This window comes from Sprattus sprattus, assembly GCF_963457725.1.
Source record: "Sprattus sprattus genome assembly, chromosome: 13".
NCBI lineage: Eukaryota > Metazoa > Chordata > Actinopteri > Clupeiformes > Clupeidae > Sprattus > Sprattus sprattus.
This window is the reverse complement of record NC_137911.1, coordinates 23,219,001-23,239,089: the sequence shown is the minus strand read 5'-3', so window position 1 is coordinate 23,239,089 and position 20,089 is coordinate 23,219,001. Positions and strand designations below refer to the sequence as shown.

The 20,089-nt window shown below is 42.0% G+C and overlaps 3 protein-coding genes across 4 annotated transcripts; all 3 read right to left on the bottom strand.

Moving 5' to 3' along the window:
• Positions 1 to 700: 700 nt before the first annotated feature.
• Positions 701 to 9,601, bottom strand: LOC308374213 (heterogeneous nuclear ribonucleoprotein R). 2 transcript variants are annotated; one of them, XM_080849935.1, is made up of 11 exons: positions 9,463 to 9,601; positions 8,180 to 8,464; positions 7,724 to 7,842; positions 7,508 to 7,615; positions 7,270 to 7,383; positions 6,473 to 6,649; positions 6,183 to 6,318; positions 5,661 to 5,866; positions 4,977 to 5,126; positions 3,015 to 3,136; positions 701 to 2,108 (listed from the first exon to the last, which is right to left on the bottom strand). In XM_080849935.1, exons 2-11 carry the CDS (start codon positions 8,331 to 8,333, stop codon positions 1,502 to 1,504), a joined length of 1,893 nt encoding a protein of 630 aa, XP_080706061.1. In that variant the 5' UTR covers positions 8,334 to 8,464; positions 9,463 to 9,601; the 3' UTR covers positions 701 to 1,501. The 2 variants fall into 2 exon arrangements, with proteins under 2 accessions (XP_080706061.1, XP_080706062.1); XM_080849936.1 differs by having other exon boundaries at positions 8,180 to 8,337; positions 9,463 to 9,597.
• Positions 9,602 to 10,136: 535 nt separating this feature from the next.
• LOC308374344 (large ribosomal subunit protein uL13) lies at positions 10,137 to 13,495 on the bottom strand. Its single transcript, XM_080850115.1, has 7 exons — positions 13,414 to 13,495; positions 12,541 to 12,613; positions 12,130 to 12,195; positions 11,899 to 12,000; positions 11,595 to 11,680; positions 10,582 to 10,641; positions 10,137 to 10,384 (listed from the first exon to the last, which is right to left on the bottom strand). The coding sequence occupies exons 1-7, from the start codon at positions 13,432 to 13,434 to the stop codon at positions 10,175 to 10,177; spliced, it is 618 nt and encodes a 205-aa protein (XP_080706241.1). The 5' UTR covers positions 13,435 to 13,495; the 3' UTR covers positions 10,137 to 10,174.
• A 1,030-nt stretch (positions 13,496 to 14,525) lies between these two features.
• Positions 14,526 to 15,907, bottom strand: atp5if1b (ATP synthase inhibitory factor subunit 1b). Its single transcript, XM_080849663.1, has 3 exons — positions 15,793 to 15,907; positions 15,078 to 15,190; positions 14,526 to 14,790 (listed from the first exon to the last, which is right to left on the bottom strand). Exons 1-3 carry the CDS (start codon positions 15,859 to 15,861, stop codon positions 14,655 to 14,657), a joined length of 318 nt encoding a protein of 105 aa, XP_080705789.1. The 5' UTR covers positions 15,862 to 15,907; the 3' UTR covers positions 14,526 to 14,654.
• Positions 15,908 to 20,089: the final 4,182 nt, after the last annotated feature.

The window sequence follows — 20,089 nt, the reverse complement described above, 5'->3', positions numbered from 1 at the left end:
GAAACTTAAATAAAAGCAAAACAAACAGAACCGTTTAGTTCCAAACAAGGGAGAGAAGAGAGCTGAAATCAAATGTACAGACAGGAATGAACTGAACTATGGGAAACTGCAGGGACTTAACAGGCAGGAGACTCTGGCAGAGAGAGAGATCAGTTCAGATTGGGCTGAGGAGCACCCACTGCTCTTGTCATTGCCAACAAAAAGGAAGCGCATGAGATAGCCTCATCTTGCTAATGAAGTTTAACCCTTTGGTTGCCAGGCGGTTGGGGTCTGGAGATGGGACTTAAAATGTCAGCCAAATTCAGTGAACAAATACTAACTGGCACAGTTGGGGGGGCTCAGGTGTCAGCAAGTACAAGTAAAACAATTCTAACTGGAAAATAGTATGTAGGGTGATGGCTGGAAAGCAAAGGGTTAAATCCTATAAGACTCAAAACTGTGTCCATTCAAGCACATGGTGTTTCCAATTATCCTACTCATCCACTAATAGTAAGATGATTTTTCGTGTATATGACCAAATGAAAATTGCCCTTGGCTTCTAATTTCAAAAACGGCATTTCAGTTTTCATGACCTTGATAATAATGGTTTACTCACGTTGCCGAGACAACCCTTGGTGTCACAATTGGTCAAATCAGGATATGGCATAACAAAACTGAATTTGAAATAGTTGGTCATTGAATGATGTATGGTTGAGTTTTATTGAAATGTAACAAGAACAAGTTATAAATACAAACACATCAAAGAACAAACTGCCTTGGCTAGTAAGCCAGACCCATTGTCTAAAAGGGCAAATTTGAGAGATAAATGCTTGAAATAGCTTGAAACAGTTTTAGAAAAAACACATTTTGCCTAGCTCTACAAATGCTAAACATACTATTTTAGCGTTACCATCCCAGTACAAAAAGAAAATGGGATTCTTACTCTCGTCTGCGGATACTTATTTTTTTTGTTCTGCAACACAACTGTAAATAAAAGTGTCACTTAAAAGCCTTTATATACAAGCAAATTCCTATGATGACCTACGAGAAATCTGAAATTAAAAAGTCCAAGGTAGTGAGGGGTTTGGGACGGTGGACAGTCACTTTTGTGAAAGGGCCTCATGATTTGGATGCTCTCAGGTTTTTTTTTTCTCAACGATAGTCCAACTTTTAAAAATGTCAGATGTTGGCTTAAAAAAACACAAACCAACAAAATACAAACTAAAATGTTTTAAAAGGAAGGAAGCGTTTTCATGAATTTAAAGCCAGAAATGTCCCAAGTAACCACAAGCAAAAACAAAAAAAGGATCAAAACATATTCAGAAAGCTTGTGTATTTACACTTATATCCATAGTGATGGTGCAATGAATACATATTTCAGAAAGTATGGTCAAGCAAAATTTTTATGTAGAATGAGAATTTTCTTTTGTCCTATAATTTTATTGTAAAGGATGAAAGATTGAAAGCCAATCAATCGATGTTCCTAATCTCCTCTTAAAACTCCTTTAGCTTTGCCAATTCCCTACTTCCATTGTTGCCCATAAGAATCTTGGTAAAACTCCTGGTTGTCATTATTGTAACCATAGTTACCAGAATAGTCGCCACCTTGCTGCAGGGGTTGTTGAGCGATGGGTTGGGAGCCCCAGTTCTGCTGGTTGTTGGTCTGCCGGCGCTTGGAGTCGGGCTGGTTGTAGCCGTCGGCCTTCCGCTTGCCGCCCACGTTGCCCCCGCGGTTCCCCCTGGTCCCTCGAGGCCCGCGGCCCCTCTGCTGCGGTGGGGGCCCCCCTCGGCCTCCTCGGCTCCCCCTGGACACGCCCATTGGAGACCCTCTCTGGGAGTAGCCCCCTCGGCCTCGTGGAGGTGGGACCCCACGACCCCTGGGTGGGGGCGGGGCCCCTCGGGACCCACGACCACCCCTCCCTCTTACAACATAGCCGTCATCGTAGCCATAATATGGGTCCTCATAGCCGCCTCTGTAGTCATGGTAATCATACCCATAGTAGTCATCATAGTAGTCGTCATAACCGTAGTAATCGGGTGGGTAGGCATAGTTGCCCCGGCCTCCACGGCCCCGCCCACGCATTGGAGGGGGCATGCGTGGAGGAGGGTAGTAGTAATAATCATCGTACCTGACAACAGAACAGGCAGAGCATCGTATATAAGCAAGTTATACATCAGCTGCCAAACAAATTAGTCTTCCCTAATTATGTCTATATTGTGCAGCTTGGTTGGTTAAATGTAATTTGTTCATAATGACCATTGTAAACATTCATAACCATCATTACTTTGACACTGTAGTTCCTTAAACTAAAATAAAGACAATGCAACAACAAGAATATGGCACGTGTTGTCAACAAACAAATTAAACTTATAGTGTGTTAAACTGGAATGTATAATATGAGGCAATGACAGCCAATATAAGTTGTGGGCTTATTCTGATTACATGTTACAGAATACATTTCCCATCACCTGGGGGGTATTCCAGAGAGCGGATTTAGTGAAAACACTGAGTTAGTTCACTCTGAGGGAAACTCTGGGCTGTCAATTCCAGTAAGAGAGATAAGTCCAACTTTGGGTCAATTACCATGGTAACTTAACCTGCTCGCTAGTAGGTTTCCTTTTAATCTCCTCCCTCCTGCTGAGCAGCTGTTGGACATGGGGTGTCGATGTGGTAGCTACATTAATTAGCATAGCCGTATACATCGGGAAAGGGCTTTGAGGTCATTCCATAATGACTACCATATTTAAAATTTAAATACAAAATTGTCTTCAATAAAGTGAGGTTAAATGTTGTTTTATCGCCGGTTGCCATAGTGACTTGCAGTATCAGAGCTCCATCGATGATGGCTCTTTATAGTTGTCAGGCACACAATTAATTCAGAGTGAACATACTCAGAGTTGTTTGAACAAACTCAGTTTAACTGTTCTGGAACGGAAGAATCCCATCTCAGGGTTCATGCACTTGGGGTTCAGGGTTAAGGTCAGAGTTTTTTATATTCCTGTTTTCTGGAATTGCTCCTGGGCCTTTTACTCACCCCGTTGGCCTGGTGGTCTGTCGCTGTGCCTGTCTCTCTTTCCTCTTCTTATCAGGAGGCTTTGCCAGAACAATCTCAATCTCTTCACCCTCCAGCTCTTTCCCATTCATCTCCTGCATGGCCTGAACATAACACATTCCAGTAAGATAACCTGATAAATCATGGGGTAAACAACACATATAAAAAATAAATAAACAGTCTTTCTGCTATCTGCACCATATGTGAGCCATGGTCATACCTATAGTTTCAAATGATGTTAATCGAAATGTCACTGCTGAAACTAGCTACACGTATTGGCCCCTGTAGAGTACTCTGGGGTTAAATAGAAAAACGTATGATTGAAACAAAATGTAGAGATTTAAAATTCTTCAAAATGAGCTGACATTTTTGACTGTCATCAGAATGTTAATCGAAATTCCCGTTTTTTTAGATTTATTTTGAAGGCAATTAGAGAACCACCTTGACGCACCTCTGTCAGAAAGAAAAATGCTTTTGGTATGGCTAACATTCTTTCCACTAAATCCCATAATTGGCCATCAATTTTTTCTCAGATATGCTGCTGGAAATAAATTGTAGTAGATTGACGTTGCATATTTAAAATAGTAATGAATACTCATTCAACATGTGACATTCAAAGACATTTACCCCTTGGAACAGCCCTTCTGAATTACAGTCGACATTTAAGCAACTGTGCACAAAATTAACCTTCAGCTTCCTTGCGGTTCCATTGTATGTTTTAAAAAATGCTGGTATGGTACTGTTTTCACACCGTGCAACACTAGTGTATAGTGTTGTCCGTTATGTTGAGCAGATTATGCAACATCCTTCTCTCCACAATCAACTTCAGAGCAGTCCCAAGCACAGAGCCAGCCTTCAGTTTGTTTAGTTTCTTACAGTCGGCAGCTCTGATACAAGTGCCCCAGCGGATGTATCCGAAGAAAATTGCACCTGCCACAACAGACTGGTAGAGGACCTTTCAACATCTTGCTGCACACATTGAATCCTCAAAAAGTAGTATCTGTTCTGTCCCTCCAGGATTTTCATGGTGTGTGATGTTAGGGCAACCAGTCTGTAGTTTTTGAAGGCAGATGGAGAAGACCTTCTAGGTACTGGAACAAGGCAGGATATCTTTCACATCACTTGAACCTTGTCCTGGCTCAAGGTAAGGTTAAAGACCTGATGTAAAATCCCACACAGCTGGTCTGCGCAGGCCTTGTGAAGCTTTATGCATTCTTCACATTTGTATAAAATAAGTCCAGTATTTTTTTTCTCTCGTGTGGAGCATGTGTTATATTTATCTGGCTGCAATGATGACGTTGCACACCCATCGGCAACAGCTGATGGCAGAATTTAAACAGCCACCAAGATGGCGCATGTGATTACGCTATCTGTTGTTCAGAAACACTGCAATCCCCTCCTTTCTTCTTACTGCTCTGCCTGCAATCTCTGTCAGCCAGTACAGTCTGAAAGCCGGGGACGGTGCCGTTAGAGTCCAGAATATTTTCCTGCAGCCATGTCTTGTGAAACACCTACTACTGCATTCCCGATATTCCCGCTGTGTCCCGAGGTTTTCCCTCTTATTCACCAGGGACCACACATTCCCCATGACGATCAGGGGAGGAATGGTTTATATTTCAATCCGGCAATAGTGTAGGTTTGGAGAGCATGATCAGTGCCCCCATTGGCAAGTTAAAAGTCCCAGGAGTGTTAGGAAAAATGTGTCTAGCCGCAGTGTCTAGCCGCAGTGTCTAGCGTGGTAAATCCTTCCGTATACAGTGTTTTGCCAGAAAAAAGCACAATATAAAACACAAAAAACATGAGACATTGACTGGAATTACTGCAACTGCCTGGCACTAGCACTGCACAATCTTGAATAACTTGCAAATTATCACAACACTCTACTGAACCAGTTTATCCAAACCCCTCATGGCCTGCATGTCTGAGACTTTGTCAACTGCTCACCTTAACAGCAGCATCTCGGTCCTCAAAGTGAACAAAGGCATAATCCTTCAGCTTCTTCACCCGCTCCAGCTTCCCAAACTGTGAAAATGTCTCCTCCAGGAGCTCTTCTGTTACTGGTGTGGCAAGGTTCCTCACAAACAGCACCTTCACCTGATAAACACCAGAAGACAGTCCCAATGAACTGCCACCTCAAGTGCAGTTTGTTTCGATGGTTCTGTAAGTCTCAACATTTCGAGTGCTATCCAATTCAGCTAATTAGCTGAGATTAGTCAACTCATACTACCTTATTATAAAATAAATGTTAGTACCATGTGTTAGATGCCCGATGAAGTCTGTATTTAAGTATTAAGCAATGTATCTGCAAAACCTGGGACATGAGCAATTGGATATATTATGTTGACTGTCAAGCATTGTGAAAGTCAAACTTGTAAACTTGAGTAGACGCAGAATATTATTACTGTCTTGAACTGGTGGTAAATGAACTGAAAATTATCATTTTAATTGCATCGAGAAACAAAATGCTACATTTATTAGGTTTGACCAAGAACTAAAAAAAGACACTAAAATTGCATTGCAATTGCAAACACCTGAATGACTAAACCTATTGTAGAGTGTATGAGACAGAACCTACAGCTCATCAGTGATGTTGAGGATGTGTTTTCTTTGTAAAGAAGTGAATCTGACCTTTGCCATGATGTCTGCGTCAGGCTCCTCCACTGGATCGGCCCACTCTACAGTCACTGGATTGCCCCAGACCTTGACTTTCCCACTCATGAGCCTGCGCCTGGCCTGTGCGGCAGACTTATGGTCCTCATACTCCAAGAAACAGAAACCTCTGTTCTTTTTTTTGTCATCTGGCTGATGGTAAAGGATCACCTCAGTGAGGCCCTCTGGTGGAGATTGGGGGAACAAACATGAGGCAAAAGTTCAAGGACCATGAATAAGCGTCTCCACTCATGCAAGGCTCTGTGTGCAGGTTACATCGGGTTTATTTGCTACAAAAAAAGCCAAATGTTTATTCCAAATGTTTATTCCAAAAATAATATTTATGGTTAATACATAAAAGAGATCACTGTGTGTATCTGTTTTGTCTACTTCTGCATGCACTGTACACACAGGATAGAGAAAGATACAAGTATGACAGAATTTCAATCATTCTTGAAAAAAATGTCTGATTTCAAGAAATCACACAAATCTTTCTCTGACCTGTTACTTTGCTGAAATCTTCCAAAATGCTTTCTCTGGTCTTGTTCTTGGGGATTGACCCAACAAATAACCGATTGTTTGCGACAGAGATGCAAACACCAAGATATTTACCCGACCGGATTTCATAATTATCGCACTAGACAAAACAAAACAAAGAGGTTTTTTTAGTGCTTCGCATCAAGGCCAAAAAGTTGCTCTGAGATATGCGATATGGCAAACAGATACACAACCATAACCTGACAACATAGCAAAAAATTGTTAACTGTTTGTTATAGGTGAACCGATCTTACCAACTTTACAGCCTCTAGAGCAGCATCCTTATTGCAGAATGTAATAAAGGCATATCCTCGGTTCTGACCGGAGAGTGGGTCCATCATCAACCGCAGATCCCATATGGGGCCCGCTTTCTCAAAGAGTGGAACCAGCTCATCCTCATACAAATCCCGGGGAATCTTTCCCACAAATACCTGTTGACGGTAAGAACCACGGTTTAGGAAATACTAGGACGTGTGTGCTTGGGGACAATTCCAAATTCACTTTCTGACTAAAAAGAATATCTTTACAATGTGTAAGAATTTATTTATCTGGTGCATCACTAATAAACTGCCAATTAGCACGAACAGCAATTTTGCATTGAGTCACCAAGAGTTTTCACCTAAATTTCAAACTGAATGAAGGTATAAACACTACAAAAATCTTTGAGCAAGCCTGAATAACTAAATGTAACTTCTTTGCAAAAGTCACACCTAAGTCACACAGCAAAAATGTAACTATTTCAAGAAAAAAAAACACAAGTCAATTTCCTGAATCAGTCATATTTATGCAAGTTCTGATAAGAGCCCTTCTAAACAAAAAAATTACAATAGATTACAATAGTCACATGAAATGCTTCTTCCCCCTACTGTCTAATTAGCAATTAACCTCAACAACATGAAAACAATCTCCTCTTCTGCAAACCACTAAATTCTACAGTTTTTTTGTAAGGTTCTAAGTAGACAGATATGCCAAAATCATTGCGATAATTAACAGATTGGCTGACAATATGTGGAATACTCCCTCCCAGACAGAGAAGATGGCAAACTCTTACCTCTGTGCCAATTGCAGGCTGGGGCCCAGAGTATACCTCCTCTGGTGGGGGCCCTCCATACTTCCGTTGTCCTGTGGTTACATCCAAAGTGTATCCTGTTCTCTCAAGGAGACCCTTTGGGGGGGGGGGGGGGGACAGCAAGTTTAGAGAAAGACGCTATAACTTAGAGTGAATTTTAAATGATTCAACTTAGAAAGTTTTCAGCATAACAACCTAAAGGAAGCCTCAAGTGCCTCACCTTTAGTTTGGCTTCATCTGGGCCTTTCATGGATTCTTGGACTTTGCTGCCCTGCTTTTCTCGCTGTCTGTATGTTTTCATGACACCACACAGAAACGCACTCTTATTCTGCAAGAGAGGATGGTGATGCTCAGATCAATAGTTTGCCTCAAAGCCCCATGGAGCCCAAAATCTATGCTGCAATCCGCTGCAGCACCAGCTCCTGGCCAGACTGACCTGCACATGGGACAGATCGCTCTCTTTAAACTGCTGGAGCACCGACAGAGCTCCTTCCTCGTTGAACTCTCTCAGAGCATCAATGGCCCTTTCATCCAGGTCAGCATATGCCACCAGCCCTAGGAAACATCCACAACCACCATGGTTCATCTATTAATAACTGCACATCTAAACAGGGACATGCATTCCATGTCCGAGGGTCCAGTGGCACTCCACAGTTACTGAAATGCGACGTAGTGCTCAGCGGAGCAGTGTGCATGCCACCCCCTTTCCAAGACACTAGTCCTGCCGTCCAGAGGACTGATTTAACTTCCCAGTTTCAAATGCATTGTTTTTCTAAAGATGTTGAGACAACCAAAGAAGGGTGTAAATTATTATGTAGTGCATTTAAAACCTGCATATAAGCCAGAATTTAGTAAATGAAAGTTTACCTTAAGGGCCTTATGGAAGGCTTACCTGTTTGAAAGATATTGTCAAGACTTGACGCAACTTTCTGCGGGAGTCCTGCATCGATCAGCGTTTGGTAGTTCTCTGTGTGTGTTACTGTGATGTCCATCGGCTCCTCATCCTCCTTGACTGGAGCCGAATTGCCGTTCACCTCCGCGGCCATGCTCCTGAAGTCGAATAACCGGGGACAAAACTCACTATCCACCTTCAAGTTCAAGAACCTTCTAGCAATTCAGCATCTTGAGTCATCCCACTGAAATGTGATCCAGCTATATGTTGACTATGGCAAGGATGCTGTTATAATGAAACAATGTTTCATCATCAATGACACCACAGGACTCAGAACAACATTCCTTAATTCCCCTTAAAAGTAAACCAAATGGGACCAAGTTTTACACAGTTACCAACTGCGGCCAAAACACTGCACAGTGCAAAAAAGGACATTTGACTGCATACACGCATGCATTCATATCATTCCAAAATGAACACTTGACACAACACATCAGAAACGTGTTAACACGTAACTTCATGTTGCTCAGTGACAATCTTCAGTTTTGAACCTAGATATGCCATAATCACATCCATACATGTCAAAGGTGAAGTTGCCTATCCACAAACATAGACATACACAGCACACAAACATCTAAACCACTGACTGGGAATTTCCCAAACAATTTAGACTAGGCGCTAATCTCTGGTGCCAACACTCTTTATTGACTATTAACACCGCTCCTTCTTAACAATCTTTCATCCTTAAATTACATTGGATACTTAGCTTTTATTACGTGTATGGCTTTTACTATTTATGTGCAGTGAATTATGGCTATTTGATCTTGGCATTGGCCCATGACATTTCCCAGTTTTCTTTAATACACTAAAACGTGCGTCTAAAAGTTTAAGCAGCTAACGTCAATAAATGCGCCTGCTCAGACAATCGGCGTATGGTATTTCCCAAACAGTGGCCCCATTCGCACGGGCGAGTTTTGAACTAGCAAATACACAAACCGTTCCGCCCCCCTCCTTAGCTGGGTAGTGCTACATCCTTATGCCACATTTATTATAAGACGTACATGGAACCAATTATTAGGTTTGTAATGTATGAATGCAAAGCGCCATGCAAGAGACAAAGACCATGAAACCAAGGTAAAAACCTTTGTCTGTGCTTCTATTGATTAAATGCGGCCTAATCTGAACATCAGCTAACTAACGTTAGCCATTTGATTAAATCCTGAGCTAAAACCAGGCAGACATAGCGCAAAAGCAAACGGGTATTGGTCATAACGATTACTTACCACAGTTCTTAAAAAAACCTTTTTGCGTTTAGTCAACGTTTCCTTACAAAAATCTTTGCCAGTTTACAAAATATATTTGACAATTGATACCCGTGCAAGATGCCAGACGGCGCCGCTCGTGCACGACTCTCGCGGTCAACGTGACCCCAGCGTAAGGATACGCGCACGTTGGTGATACGGGGTTTCCAACAGTGATGCTCAGGGCCTTGGATTGTCAGAAAAATAATCGGAAGTACGTCTTGAATTAGGACATTACACAGCATGGCTTGGGTGCTGTGTAAGTAATGTTGAAAACCGTAGATCCTTGCTGTTCATATGCATTTGTAGCATTCATTTAGGATACCATTATAAAGAAACTAATTACTTGAAAGCAGTACTCAGATTTTAAGGCATCGAAATTGGAATGTCAGTTGCATCTGGAAGGCACACAAAGTCGGGTTTGCGCACTATGGCATCTTGGTGCATCCAACCTCATATGTCTAATAACGGACGAAACTTAGTTGGAGCCATCTTTAACCTCTGGGTGCAATACAATTCACTTTCTTCCTTGAAGATGGCCAACCATATGTAATGCAAAACGAGCAACTACAAGTGCACACTTCGCCAATGTGGGAAAGGTTTTCGCACCATTACACAATCACTTGTGTGGCTTAACAAAATACTAGTCAGTGCAGTCGTTTTAATAAACATTTATTGTTGTCCTTTCAACCCTTTAGACAATGACACCATGCTGCTTCAGAACAGCTGTGTACTGAGCAATCCTGCCCTCAACGTTCTTCTCCGCCTGCTTAGTCAGCTTAACAAGTGTCTTCTTCTTGACATAGTGAACCTTAGCCTTGGCTTTCCTCTTCTCCTCCAGTGTGCTAGTGATGGCAGCGTACTTCCAGCCAACCTCATGCGCCAGGCGCCCGAGGGCAGCAAACTACAAGGAACCAAAACAAAGCAGTGATTAAAAACTATAGTTTTATTGTGCAGCTTGAAAACTGAAATTGCAAACAATCTGTATAAAAACACTAAAAAGCTGTATAAAACTGTATAAAACACTAAAAGGCTGCCAAGACAAATCTACCCATGTTCCTTCATATTTCAGTGCTTAACTATGCAGGTTCCATGACTCACCTTGCGTGTTGGCTTCAGGCGCACAATTTTAAGAGCGGCTGGGACCACCATACGCTGCCTCTGTTGACGAAAAAAAAAGGGACAGTTAATCTCATGAATTAAGCATGCCTAACACAAAGTAAGGCAATGATGTCTCAGATATTTGTATGTTCTCATTTGTTCTCAAACAAGGTAGGTAAAGTAATGGATCATCACAGACAGTTTTAAGATCAGGAGTGCCCAAAGTTGCCCATGGAGGGCCCTATGACCTCTGCTATTCGGGAAGAGATTCTTACAGTTCAGCATGGAATGAGATATTTCTGAACAATACGACAGGTGAATCATATTAAATGGCGTTATGAGAAAATTGAGTGACTGCCACATCAAGATGCCTGACAGCTATACAATGTGAAGGAAATGACAAACTCTGCAGCTCATACATCAACCCTTTTGTGTTCTGTGGTTTAAAAACGCATTGCGAAATATTCTCTCAGACTTACATAGGAGACTAAAAATGGCCACTGAAGCAGCATTTCAATTGTCTTAATAACCATGAGACCTAAAATGTATATGTAGACCATCACAACACAAGTGGCATTCTTTCACATATTGTACACAGAAACAGTAAGGTAACTGCCCCTTTCATACATTCGCAGTATTCTATAAAAAATTACAGTAAAAGAAATCTATTTGTAGTCTTCAGTTATATTAGTATTGCTACCCTATATTCCCAACTCTATCAAAACATAGGTCAATAACCTAAATAAGAAACTGTAAAATCACAGTAGTATACATCCTGGGTACATTTTAGAATGGACATTTGATAGTGAAATTGAAATAAAAAACTGAAAAAAATAGAACCCAAAATCTGGCAAAAATTTCATAGAGGCCTACTCTTGAATATATAAACCTTTTGAGTTATGCTGCAGAACCACCAAAAAGTTAACACTTAAAAACTTCTCAAAGGATGAACACCCATGTTTGGGCTTGGGCACTCCTGATCCATTCAACCCATCAGCATAGTAGTCACTTGCCTTGTCATAAGGAGGGGGAATCCCATCGAACACCTTCAGCCTCTCAAGAGCAGCCTGTCCCCTCTTGGTCTTGTGAGGAAGCATACCTGTCAGATTCAAGTGGGAAAGTCAAATTAAGTCTCCAGCACCCCGAAGTGTCAAATTTTTGCAAACACTAACACTCCAGCCAAGCTCAGGAGTCAGATCCGTGAATGTTTCATCAGAACAGTCAGGTTCGGGATAAATGCTCATCACAGCATGGGGAAGGTCATGTACTTTAATAAAGTAGAGCTGTAGGTTTAATTCAACATGCACATGTTCTCACCCCTGACTGTCCTCCAGAAGATCCTGCTAGGAGCTCTGAAGTGGTATGGTCCACGGGAGGGATTGGTGTTCATTCTCTTGCGCAGGAAAGCCAAGTACTTCACTGTTTATTATTTAAAAAGAAACATAATAATATTTACACATAATATTTAATACACATTTCACCACAGAATCACTCATAAAACACACATGTCTATCATAAAACACAAGTGTACCAAGAAATTCTACTTACACTTGTTACGGTAAAAGTTTCCAGAGATGTTGATTCCCTCACATCTCACAATCACCACTTTGTGGCCTGGAAGAGAATATAACTGCTTGGTAAACATGTTCAGCATTCGAACCACAGCTTGCTTATTTAAATAATACTGTCTCAGATGGTAGTGCATGTGAGGTTTTTTCATGGTAAACTCAAACAAGATGGGTAAAATCATCACCGACAGTGGTATCCAAGTATAAACCAGGTTCTGCATTGTGGCACTTTTCAAGCAAAGACCTTTGACTCTTTCAGACCCAATACAAGTCTAAGCAACGTCAAGACACACTAAGATATTGTGCCATCATCTTCACCAAGCTATTGGATTCATAATACACAATGTGGCACATATGATTAATCATTCGTTTTTTCTACATTTGTACTCACCCAGCAAAACCTGCTTGGCCGTGATGGCAGCAAGTCGCCCGAGGAGATGGCCCCTGCCATCGATAAGCAGAACCTTAAGAAATGATCAAATGTGGGACAACTTAATTCATTGTAAAAGCACATCACACTTCAGACATTGAGTGCCCTGCTTGTTGTCTCAGATGGGAGTGCATGTTGTACTCTCAAGGTCGTTAAACTCGAAAATGTAGTGATAAAAAAAATCATCACTGACAAAACAAGCAAAAGGAAACAAGCTAGCGCTAGCCTGGATGACAAGTTGGGTAACTCAGTCCTAAGTTAGCGTTAACTAACGCAGCATTAACAGTACCTTTGCGGCTATGCGGACTATACATTTGACATTTTTAGAACTTCAATTCACCACTTCTAGTTTTAGGGGAACTTTACTGTCGCCTCCACTTAACCACAATTTGGATCTAGGCCTAATTATAGCTAACTATCTAGGCTTAATTTAATGTTAGCCAACTGAGCGAAGTAATTCGCTAGTCAGACAAGCTAACAGCATGCTATGATGTTAACGTTATTTTACTTATTCCCACGTCCAGTCGTATCACGTTAAATAACTTTCTTAAAAAATGTAAGGCCGTACTACAAAACCAAATCACATCGATGTACTGGTGCGGGTGAATGGTCTAGGACTAATGTTAACCACTTTACTGCATGCTCCTAGCAAACGTGGGCTGACACGCACGCCATGATTTCATTGAAATAACACAAGTTCTTAAAAGTAGCAGTCTTGAAAACTCTCAAATGAAGTGAACCAGTAGTTGAATAATCGCTTAAATTATAAGGGCCATCTATCACTTTTTATCTTGTTATACATTTTACAATAAGCAATTCACGACTTTAACACACCTTGTTGAAGCGGTCCGCCATGATGTCGGAAAAGAAAGACAGACGGGTTCGCCGACGGTAAAAAACAGGGGCGAGGGAGGAGTCTGTTTAGAACGGGAAGTGACGAGTACTTTCTTCTTCCTTTATTTAATTTCTGAAAGAGGATGGCGCCAGTGTATTCAGCTCAGCGCCATCTAGTGAAGTATCACACGAAGCTAAGGAGTGAGCAGTAATGACATATCTCCCCTTTCAATTAAAGCCTACTTTTTAAGGTATCGGTCCTCCAGCTATTTATAACAAATCGATTTACCTTCTCTTTTAGAAAGTTAATGTAAGTGTCAGACTGATTTATCTACGTCATAACTTTTGCTCAAATATGTTCATGTCAACACAAAAGAGCTGAAGCCATGATCCAGTTCAAAATATTGCCTACTGGATGAAAAACAAGATTGTTAATATGAAATTGATTTGTGATTCTTATACAAAGGGGAAAATGATTAAGTAGAAGTGTACACTTGAGAAAAAGAGGAACTTCATGAAATATGGATAAATAACTTCAGCCTTTGCTTATTTCGGTGTCTGTGTAAGAGGTGTAAGCAGGGATGGATTACTGAACTAGCCTATCGGGCCCAGGATCAGGGGCCCATGAGCTCAGGGGGCCCCTAAGCCAGAGCCTCTGCGTGAAGTCTCTGTTATTACCTTTGCTTGCTGTCAATTGTTTATGACTTTGTTTTTGTTAATATTAGAGGTGGCCTAAATGTTCGTTTATTTGTGGTTGAAAGCGGTGTATTTTGTTAATTTGCTAATGACTTTAATTGAGTGTACCTGCACTGTGTTAGAAAATGTGTATGTGCGCTGTAAATTCTGTTGAGGTACAGGTGAATTTAGTTATTGTGCTGTTGAAAAAGAAATCATCAGATTTTGGTTAACGGGCGCACACAGGCGAATGGTGGGGTGGTAGGGGTGGGGGGGTTTACACGTCCATGTCCAGGGGCCCATGGTTTTATAATCCATCCATGGGTGTAAGGATATCAGTAAATGCAAGATTAATTGTGTAAAGGTGCATGTGTAGCTTCCCATTCTTTTTCATTTTAACCATGTTACAAGTAATAAGTAGTACAGAGACCTTTGCATTAAGCTCAACCAGTCATTTTAATAATCCATATGTACATTGAAAGTGAGAAACATCGTGCATCCCAAGCAATCACTGAGTCTGAAACCAGGCACAAGGGGCTCCCAGCATTTTCATCTTTTTGCCACATTCAGTCTTTCAGTTCGTCGATCTTCCCTTCATGGCGTTTGATCTCTTTCTGCAGCCGGTCAATCTCCTTCTTGTGATGGTTTATCTCACCCTGGTGGTGCTGCTTGAGAGAAGCTAGCTGTTCCTTCTCTTTACGCCTGGATAAGTTATTAATGTTACAAGTTTGCACAGAGCAGGCAGACAAGACCGATTAGACAATAAGCAATAGTACGTTTTTTGTGAACCAGTTAGGTCAAAAGGAAACCATCCTTTTAAACCTAGAAACCATGAGACCGTCTTGCAACAAGGCAACTTCGACCGTCTTAAAATTGCACCCAAGACAACAGCTCCATTGACACCGCACCCACTGGTGTTCAGTAAGTGAGCCAGTGTTCGCAAATAACAAATATGTTCAGTATGTCAATAAGTAATCAGAACTACTCACTTGAAGTACATCTCCTCCTCCACTGCTTGCTTCTTTCCAAACGCCCCCCCTGCCTCTCGAATGGACCCTCCGCCACCACCACCTTTTCCTGCACCTTTGCCAAGCTCACCCAACTAGGATAACAAACAGAGTTCATCTCAAGTAGGTCTACATCTAAAGTGAGGTTGTACATTACAGAGAAGCACGTCTTTGCTGTGTGTCAGGTAATGTCTGAATTATGGGTGTATAGGGAAATAAATGTATTCTAACATCGGTTGAAGGTTCAGTAGGCAGACAGGTCAAACAATTTACATTTTGTTTTGATGGATCACAGGCCCTCAAATAGGGCTGCACATCAAGTTTTGACCCTGCATGCCAAATGGCCATTAGGCTACACCACTGAGTCAAGGATCAAAATGGATTAACGATGAGAGTAGACTAGTTATAACTGACACCAATAAACGCGACCACTGTTAATAATTGTGCGTGTATTTTTTTAATGCAAATGTTCCAATGACCTTGTTGCATCACATTGAACGCGCAGTTATTCTACTCGTCAGAAACAGCGCAGCGTAGCCTACCCTGTAGCGTTTGACTTAGAATCTATATCTCTTTGCAATGAAGATGTTTTGGACTTTGTTCAAATGCCACCGATAAGGAAAAATAAATTGTAATTTTTTACATTACAGAGCAAATAGAAACCCGTTTAGCAAAGCTACATTTAACTCTAGCCTACCTGATCGGATGACATCCTTAACTGCGTGGCGAATACATTTCTAAAGTTTGTTTGTAAGAATCTCGCCATACCGTCACCAGACACTGATCAAAACAGGCATGCGTGCCCTGGCTTTTAAAATAGACACACTGGACTCAACCACGCCCACAAGGGGTTCCCAAATTATAGATTTCAAATCATGCGTGAACAGATAGGTAGAGGATGTTTTTACACGTTGTAAATTACGTTGGCTATTATTTTATACGCCCATATGATGGACATGTACTGACAAACGATCCAGAAATCAATTACAAGTGATTTACATAAATAATGGTACAGCCGGAAACCATCAGCGTTTACGTAGGGGGCAGTTTCACGCAGCAGCATGAAGATGGTGAATACCGAAATGAAACAGGAACTAGCGCTTTAGGCTAACAGTTAGCATTTTTTTCAAGAAAGTATTAATAATAAAAAAATAATCTGTTTGCTAAATTGTCGAACAATGAACACATATCACTTCTAAAGCACATATAACAATATATATCACAATATTTAACAGAAAAAGTGTCATACCATTAAAACAATTAAAGATGAAGTAACCTATGAGCCCAACTGAACACACCTGCTGGATTAAAGTTGTTGGGCTAGGGAAACAAATAATTGTCTCAACTAATATGGGGCATAGATCTCTTCAGCAGAACCTCTACTAACATATTCTGAAATAAAAAGTGGGGAATTGTTGGCTTTGCGCCGTCCAGAACCAATAAACCGAACGGCCATGACCTCCATAGGCCCAATTTTAATACAGCTGCTGGATTAAAGTTGTTGGGCTGAGAAAACTACAAATTGTCTCACCTAATATGTGGCATAGATCTCTTCAGCAGAACGTCTACTAACATATTCTAAAATAAAAAGTGGGGAATTGTCGGCTTTGCACCGTCCAGAACCAATAAACCGAACGGCCTATTGACCTCCATAGGCCAAACTACAATACAACTGCTGGATTAAAGTTGTTGGGCTGAGAAAACTACAAATATGGGGCATAGATCTCTTCTTGCTGTTTCACGCAACTTGCAAAATCGCCCATGAACCCTGTACTGCCGCAGCAACATCCTGGCTGCCTGCGCCCCAAACTGGTAGCAGTCTGGTACGTTTCGTGGTTGGGTAATCTAAGCGACAGATTGAAATAGGCAAATTAAATCCATCCCATACTGGTTTTTCGGCGAATGTGTGGTATAAATGTAGGCTTAATCGCTGAATCTTGGTATTGCTATGGTATTTGCTAAAATGTTTTGAACTTTTAAATTGTGGGTAAGTCTATTTTTTAAGACGCATATTATCCCTCATTGAGCTATAGCCTAATTCAAAGGTATCCATTTTGAAAGCCTGTTGACATTGTGTCTGGGTAAGTTTAGACAAACTAGGTAAGCAAATTGAAGGAAGTTTATGGATTATGGTCTACCCCAAAGACTCTCCCATGTCATCTCTAGAGTAATTGTCTTGGCTTTTGATGGGGAAAAGATGAGACCAACTATTTGAAATGTGACATGGGTCTAATGCCTAACATAACATAGCCTTATAGTTCTGTAAGTTATTAACACTAACCCCATTTGGTGGAATTGTGGTAGCATGGTACAACTGTGTCCCAAAATTCCTACAAGAATAAGACCATGTCCTCTCTACGTTGAGCAGTAGTCTAAAAGATGTAGGATTTACGTCGATTCCCATGTCACACATATGCTAAATCCATGTTAACCTGGCATATGTGACAACATGATGGGTTTACTGCATGTGAAGAGGAACACACTCTTCTCTGCCTGACCCACCTGGACAGTCACAACCCTTATGTCACAATGCTGTTCACTGACCTCTGCTCAGCATTCAGCACTGTGATCTGTTATCCCTCCAAGTTGATCTCCAAGCTTAATCAGACTTTAAAGTTCCGGCACAACCTCCGCAACCTCTCTCCCACCCACTTTTTCTCTCTGGTTTCTTCTGCTCTTCCACCTCACTAGGTGCCAATGATGCCACAGAATCTCTCTTCTCCACTCTGAGCTCATGCCTGGACAGTTTGTGTCCACTTTCCACCAGACCTGCTCGATCTACCCAGTCTGATTCATGGCTGAGTGATACACTCCGAACGCAGCGCTCCAATCTCAGAGCGGCTGAGAGAAAGTGGCACAAATCTGCAGCACTGGACGATATTGTAAGCTACCAGACACTGCTGGCCTCCTTCTCATCCAGCATCACTGCTGCTAAAAAGACTTTTTTCAATGACAAGATCAACGGTGCAACTGACGCTTGTAAACTATTCTCCACCTTCAAAACTGCTCTACACTCTTCCCTACTCCCCCAGCTACTAACCTCACTGCTGATAACTTTGCTTCCTTTTTCACAGAGAAAGTGGAAACAATTCGACCTACTGTCTCCCCCCCTAAGGGCGCAAACCATCAATGGCTCATCATTTCCTTCTTTCATCCCTCTCACTGAGAGTGAGGTCTTCAAAAACAGGTAGCCCTCCAACTACATGCCGGCTGGACCCCATCCCATCCAACATCCTTCAAGCCATATCCCCTGTTGCTTACCAGCAATAAAAAAAAAAAAGAGAGAGTTCCTGTCAAGGAACAATCTCCTCGATCCAAACCAGTCTGGATTCAAAAGCGGTCACTCCACCGAAACAGCCCTGTTGTCTGTGACGGAGGCCTTAAATACAGCTAGAGCAGCAGATCAATCCTCGGCTCTCGTCCTGCTTGACTTATCAGCTGTGTTTGATACAGTCAACCACCGCATCCTTCTGTCCATACTGTCAAGTATGGGCATTTCTGGCAAGGCGCAGCCCTGGTTTGAATCGTACATCACTGGGCTCGTTCAATGTGTCATGGCAAGGTCAACTGTCTGTACCTCACCTCCTCACCACTGGGGTGCCCTAAGGCTCGGTGATGGGACCACTTCTCTTTGCCATTTACACCCCCTCACTGGGCCCTATCATCCTCTCGCATGGTTTTTCCTTATCACTGTTATGACGATGGTACTCAACTGGTTCTGTCTTTCCCTCCTGAGGACAACACTGTTTCGGCGCAGATCTTGGACTGTCTTGCTGTTATATCCACGTGGATGAAAAACCACCACCTTCAGCTGAACCTGGCCAAAATGGAACTGATGGTCTTCCCAGCCAAACAGGTCATCCACCACAACATCAATATCAATATTGACTCTTTATCTCTTGTTCCATCCAAAAGAGCAAGAAACATCCGGGTCATTATTGATGAACAACTGACCTTCACAGCCAACATAGCCTCTGTCTCCAGGCCGCAAAATCAGGCCGTACCTAACCCAGTATGCCACCCAGCGGCTGGTGCAAACCTTGGTGAGTTCCCTCCTTGAATACTGCAATGCCCTCCTAATGGGCCTGTCGGCTTGCGTGGTGAAACCGCTACAGATGATCCAGAACGCGGCCGCGCGTCTGGTGTTCAACCAACCAAAGAGGGCACACGCTCCCACCTATCTAAATGCTCTTGTAAGGGGAAATGTTACACCCAGGACGCTGCGCTCGTCTAGTGTGCGTAGTCTGGTACTGCCGCATGTGCAAGCACAGCAATCCAGACTATTCTCATTTGTATTTCCACGTTGGTGGAACCAACTGCCTAGTAGCCTACTACCAGAGCAGGGGCGTCCCTCTCTACCTTCAAGAAGCTCTTGAAGACCCAACTCTTCAGAGAGCTACTCCCTTCCTAACTGGCATCTTGACATTCCACACCACAGCATTATTTTAATATTACTGCGCTCTTAGTACATTTATAATTTCACTGCTCATTTTTGCACAGGCTGAACCTCTCTTTTTCACCTTCCTATTATTTGCATTGTGCATACAACCAACTGTTTATTTGTCTTTATGGATAATGTACATACCACCCTTATTTTACTGTGTCTATTCTGTACACACTATTGCTTATCCAGCGCTGTCCACTTAACCACTGTGTAAAACATTTGTTGCTTACAACTGTACATACAGTAAGTTAGTACAAAAAACAATATAAGTGATGGTGTCAACACTGAGTTTCCAATTTCTGGTTAGATGCTAACTGCACTTTATTGGCTTTGTTCCAGTGCTCTGCACAATGACTTTTGCACAACAAAGTTGCCATCAATGCACTTGATTGCACACAAGACCCTTCCCGAATAACTGGTCTCAACACAAAATCCTTGTGGAGTGGACATGGTTCTGCGATGTGGCTGGTTCAGCCCTACACAGAAGTAAACAGTTTGCAAAGTTATCTTTACGCAGCAGCTTTAACTGGTAGTGTGTGTAGTTGCAATG

Excerpts from the sequence above, each read along its gene's own strand:
- LOC308374213 (XM_080849935.1), bottom strand. The coding sequence starts at position 8,333 with ATGGCCGCGGAGGTGAACGGCAATTCGGCTCCAGTCAAGGAGGATGAG. Across the intron at positions 7,843-8,179 it reads TGACAATATCTTTCAAACAG|GGCTGGTGGCATATGCTGAC; the intron begins GTAAGCCTTCCA and ends GATGTTTCCTAG. Across the intron at positions 3,137-4,976 it reads ACCGAGATGCTGCTGTTAAG|GCCATGCAGGAGATGAATGG; the intron begins GTGAGCAGTTGA and ends TGTTATGTTCAG.
- LOC308374344 (XM_080850115.1), bottom strand. The coding sequence starts at position 13,434 with ATGGCGGACCGCTTCAACAAG. Across the intron at positions 10,642-11,594 it reads TTCCCCCTCCTTATGACAAG|AGGCAGCGTATGGTGGTCCC; the intron begins GCAAGTGACTAC and ends TTTCGTCAACAG. Across the intron at positions 10,385-10,581 it reads GCCTGAAGCCAACACGCAAG|TTTGCTGCCCTCGGGCGCCT; the intron begins GTGAGTCATGGA and ends GGTTCCTTGTAG.
- atp5if1b (XM_080849663.1), bottom strand. The coding sequence starts at position 15,861 with ATGGCGAGATTCTTACAAACAAACTTTAGAAATGTATTCGCCACGCAG. Across the intron at positions 15,191-15,792 it reads TAAGGATGTCATCCGATCAG|TTGGGTGAGCTTGGCAAAGG; the intron begins GTAGGCTAGAGT and ends TTGTTATCCTAG. Across the intron at positions 14,791-15,077 it reads GAGGAGGAGATGTACTTCAA|GCGTAAAGAGAAGGAACAGC; the intron begins GTGAGTAGTTCT and ends TAACTTATCCAG.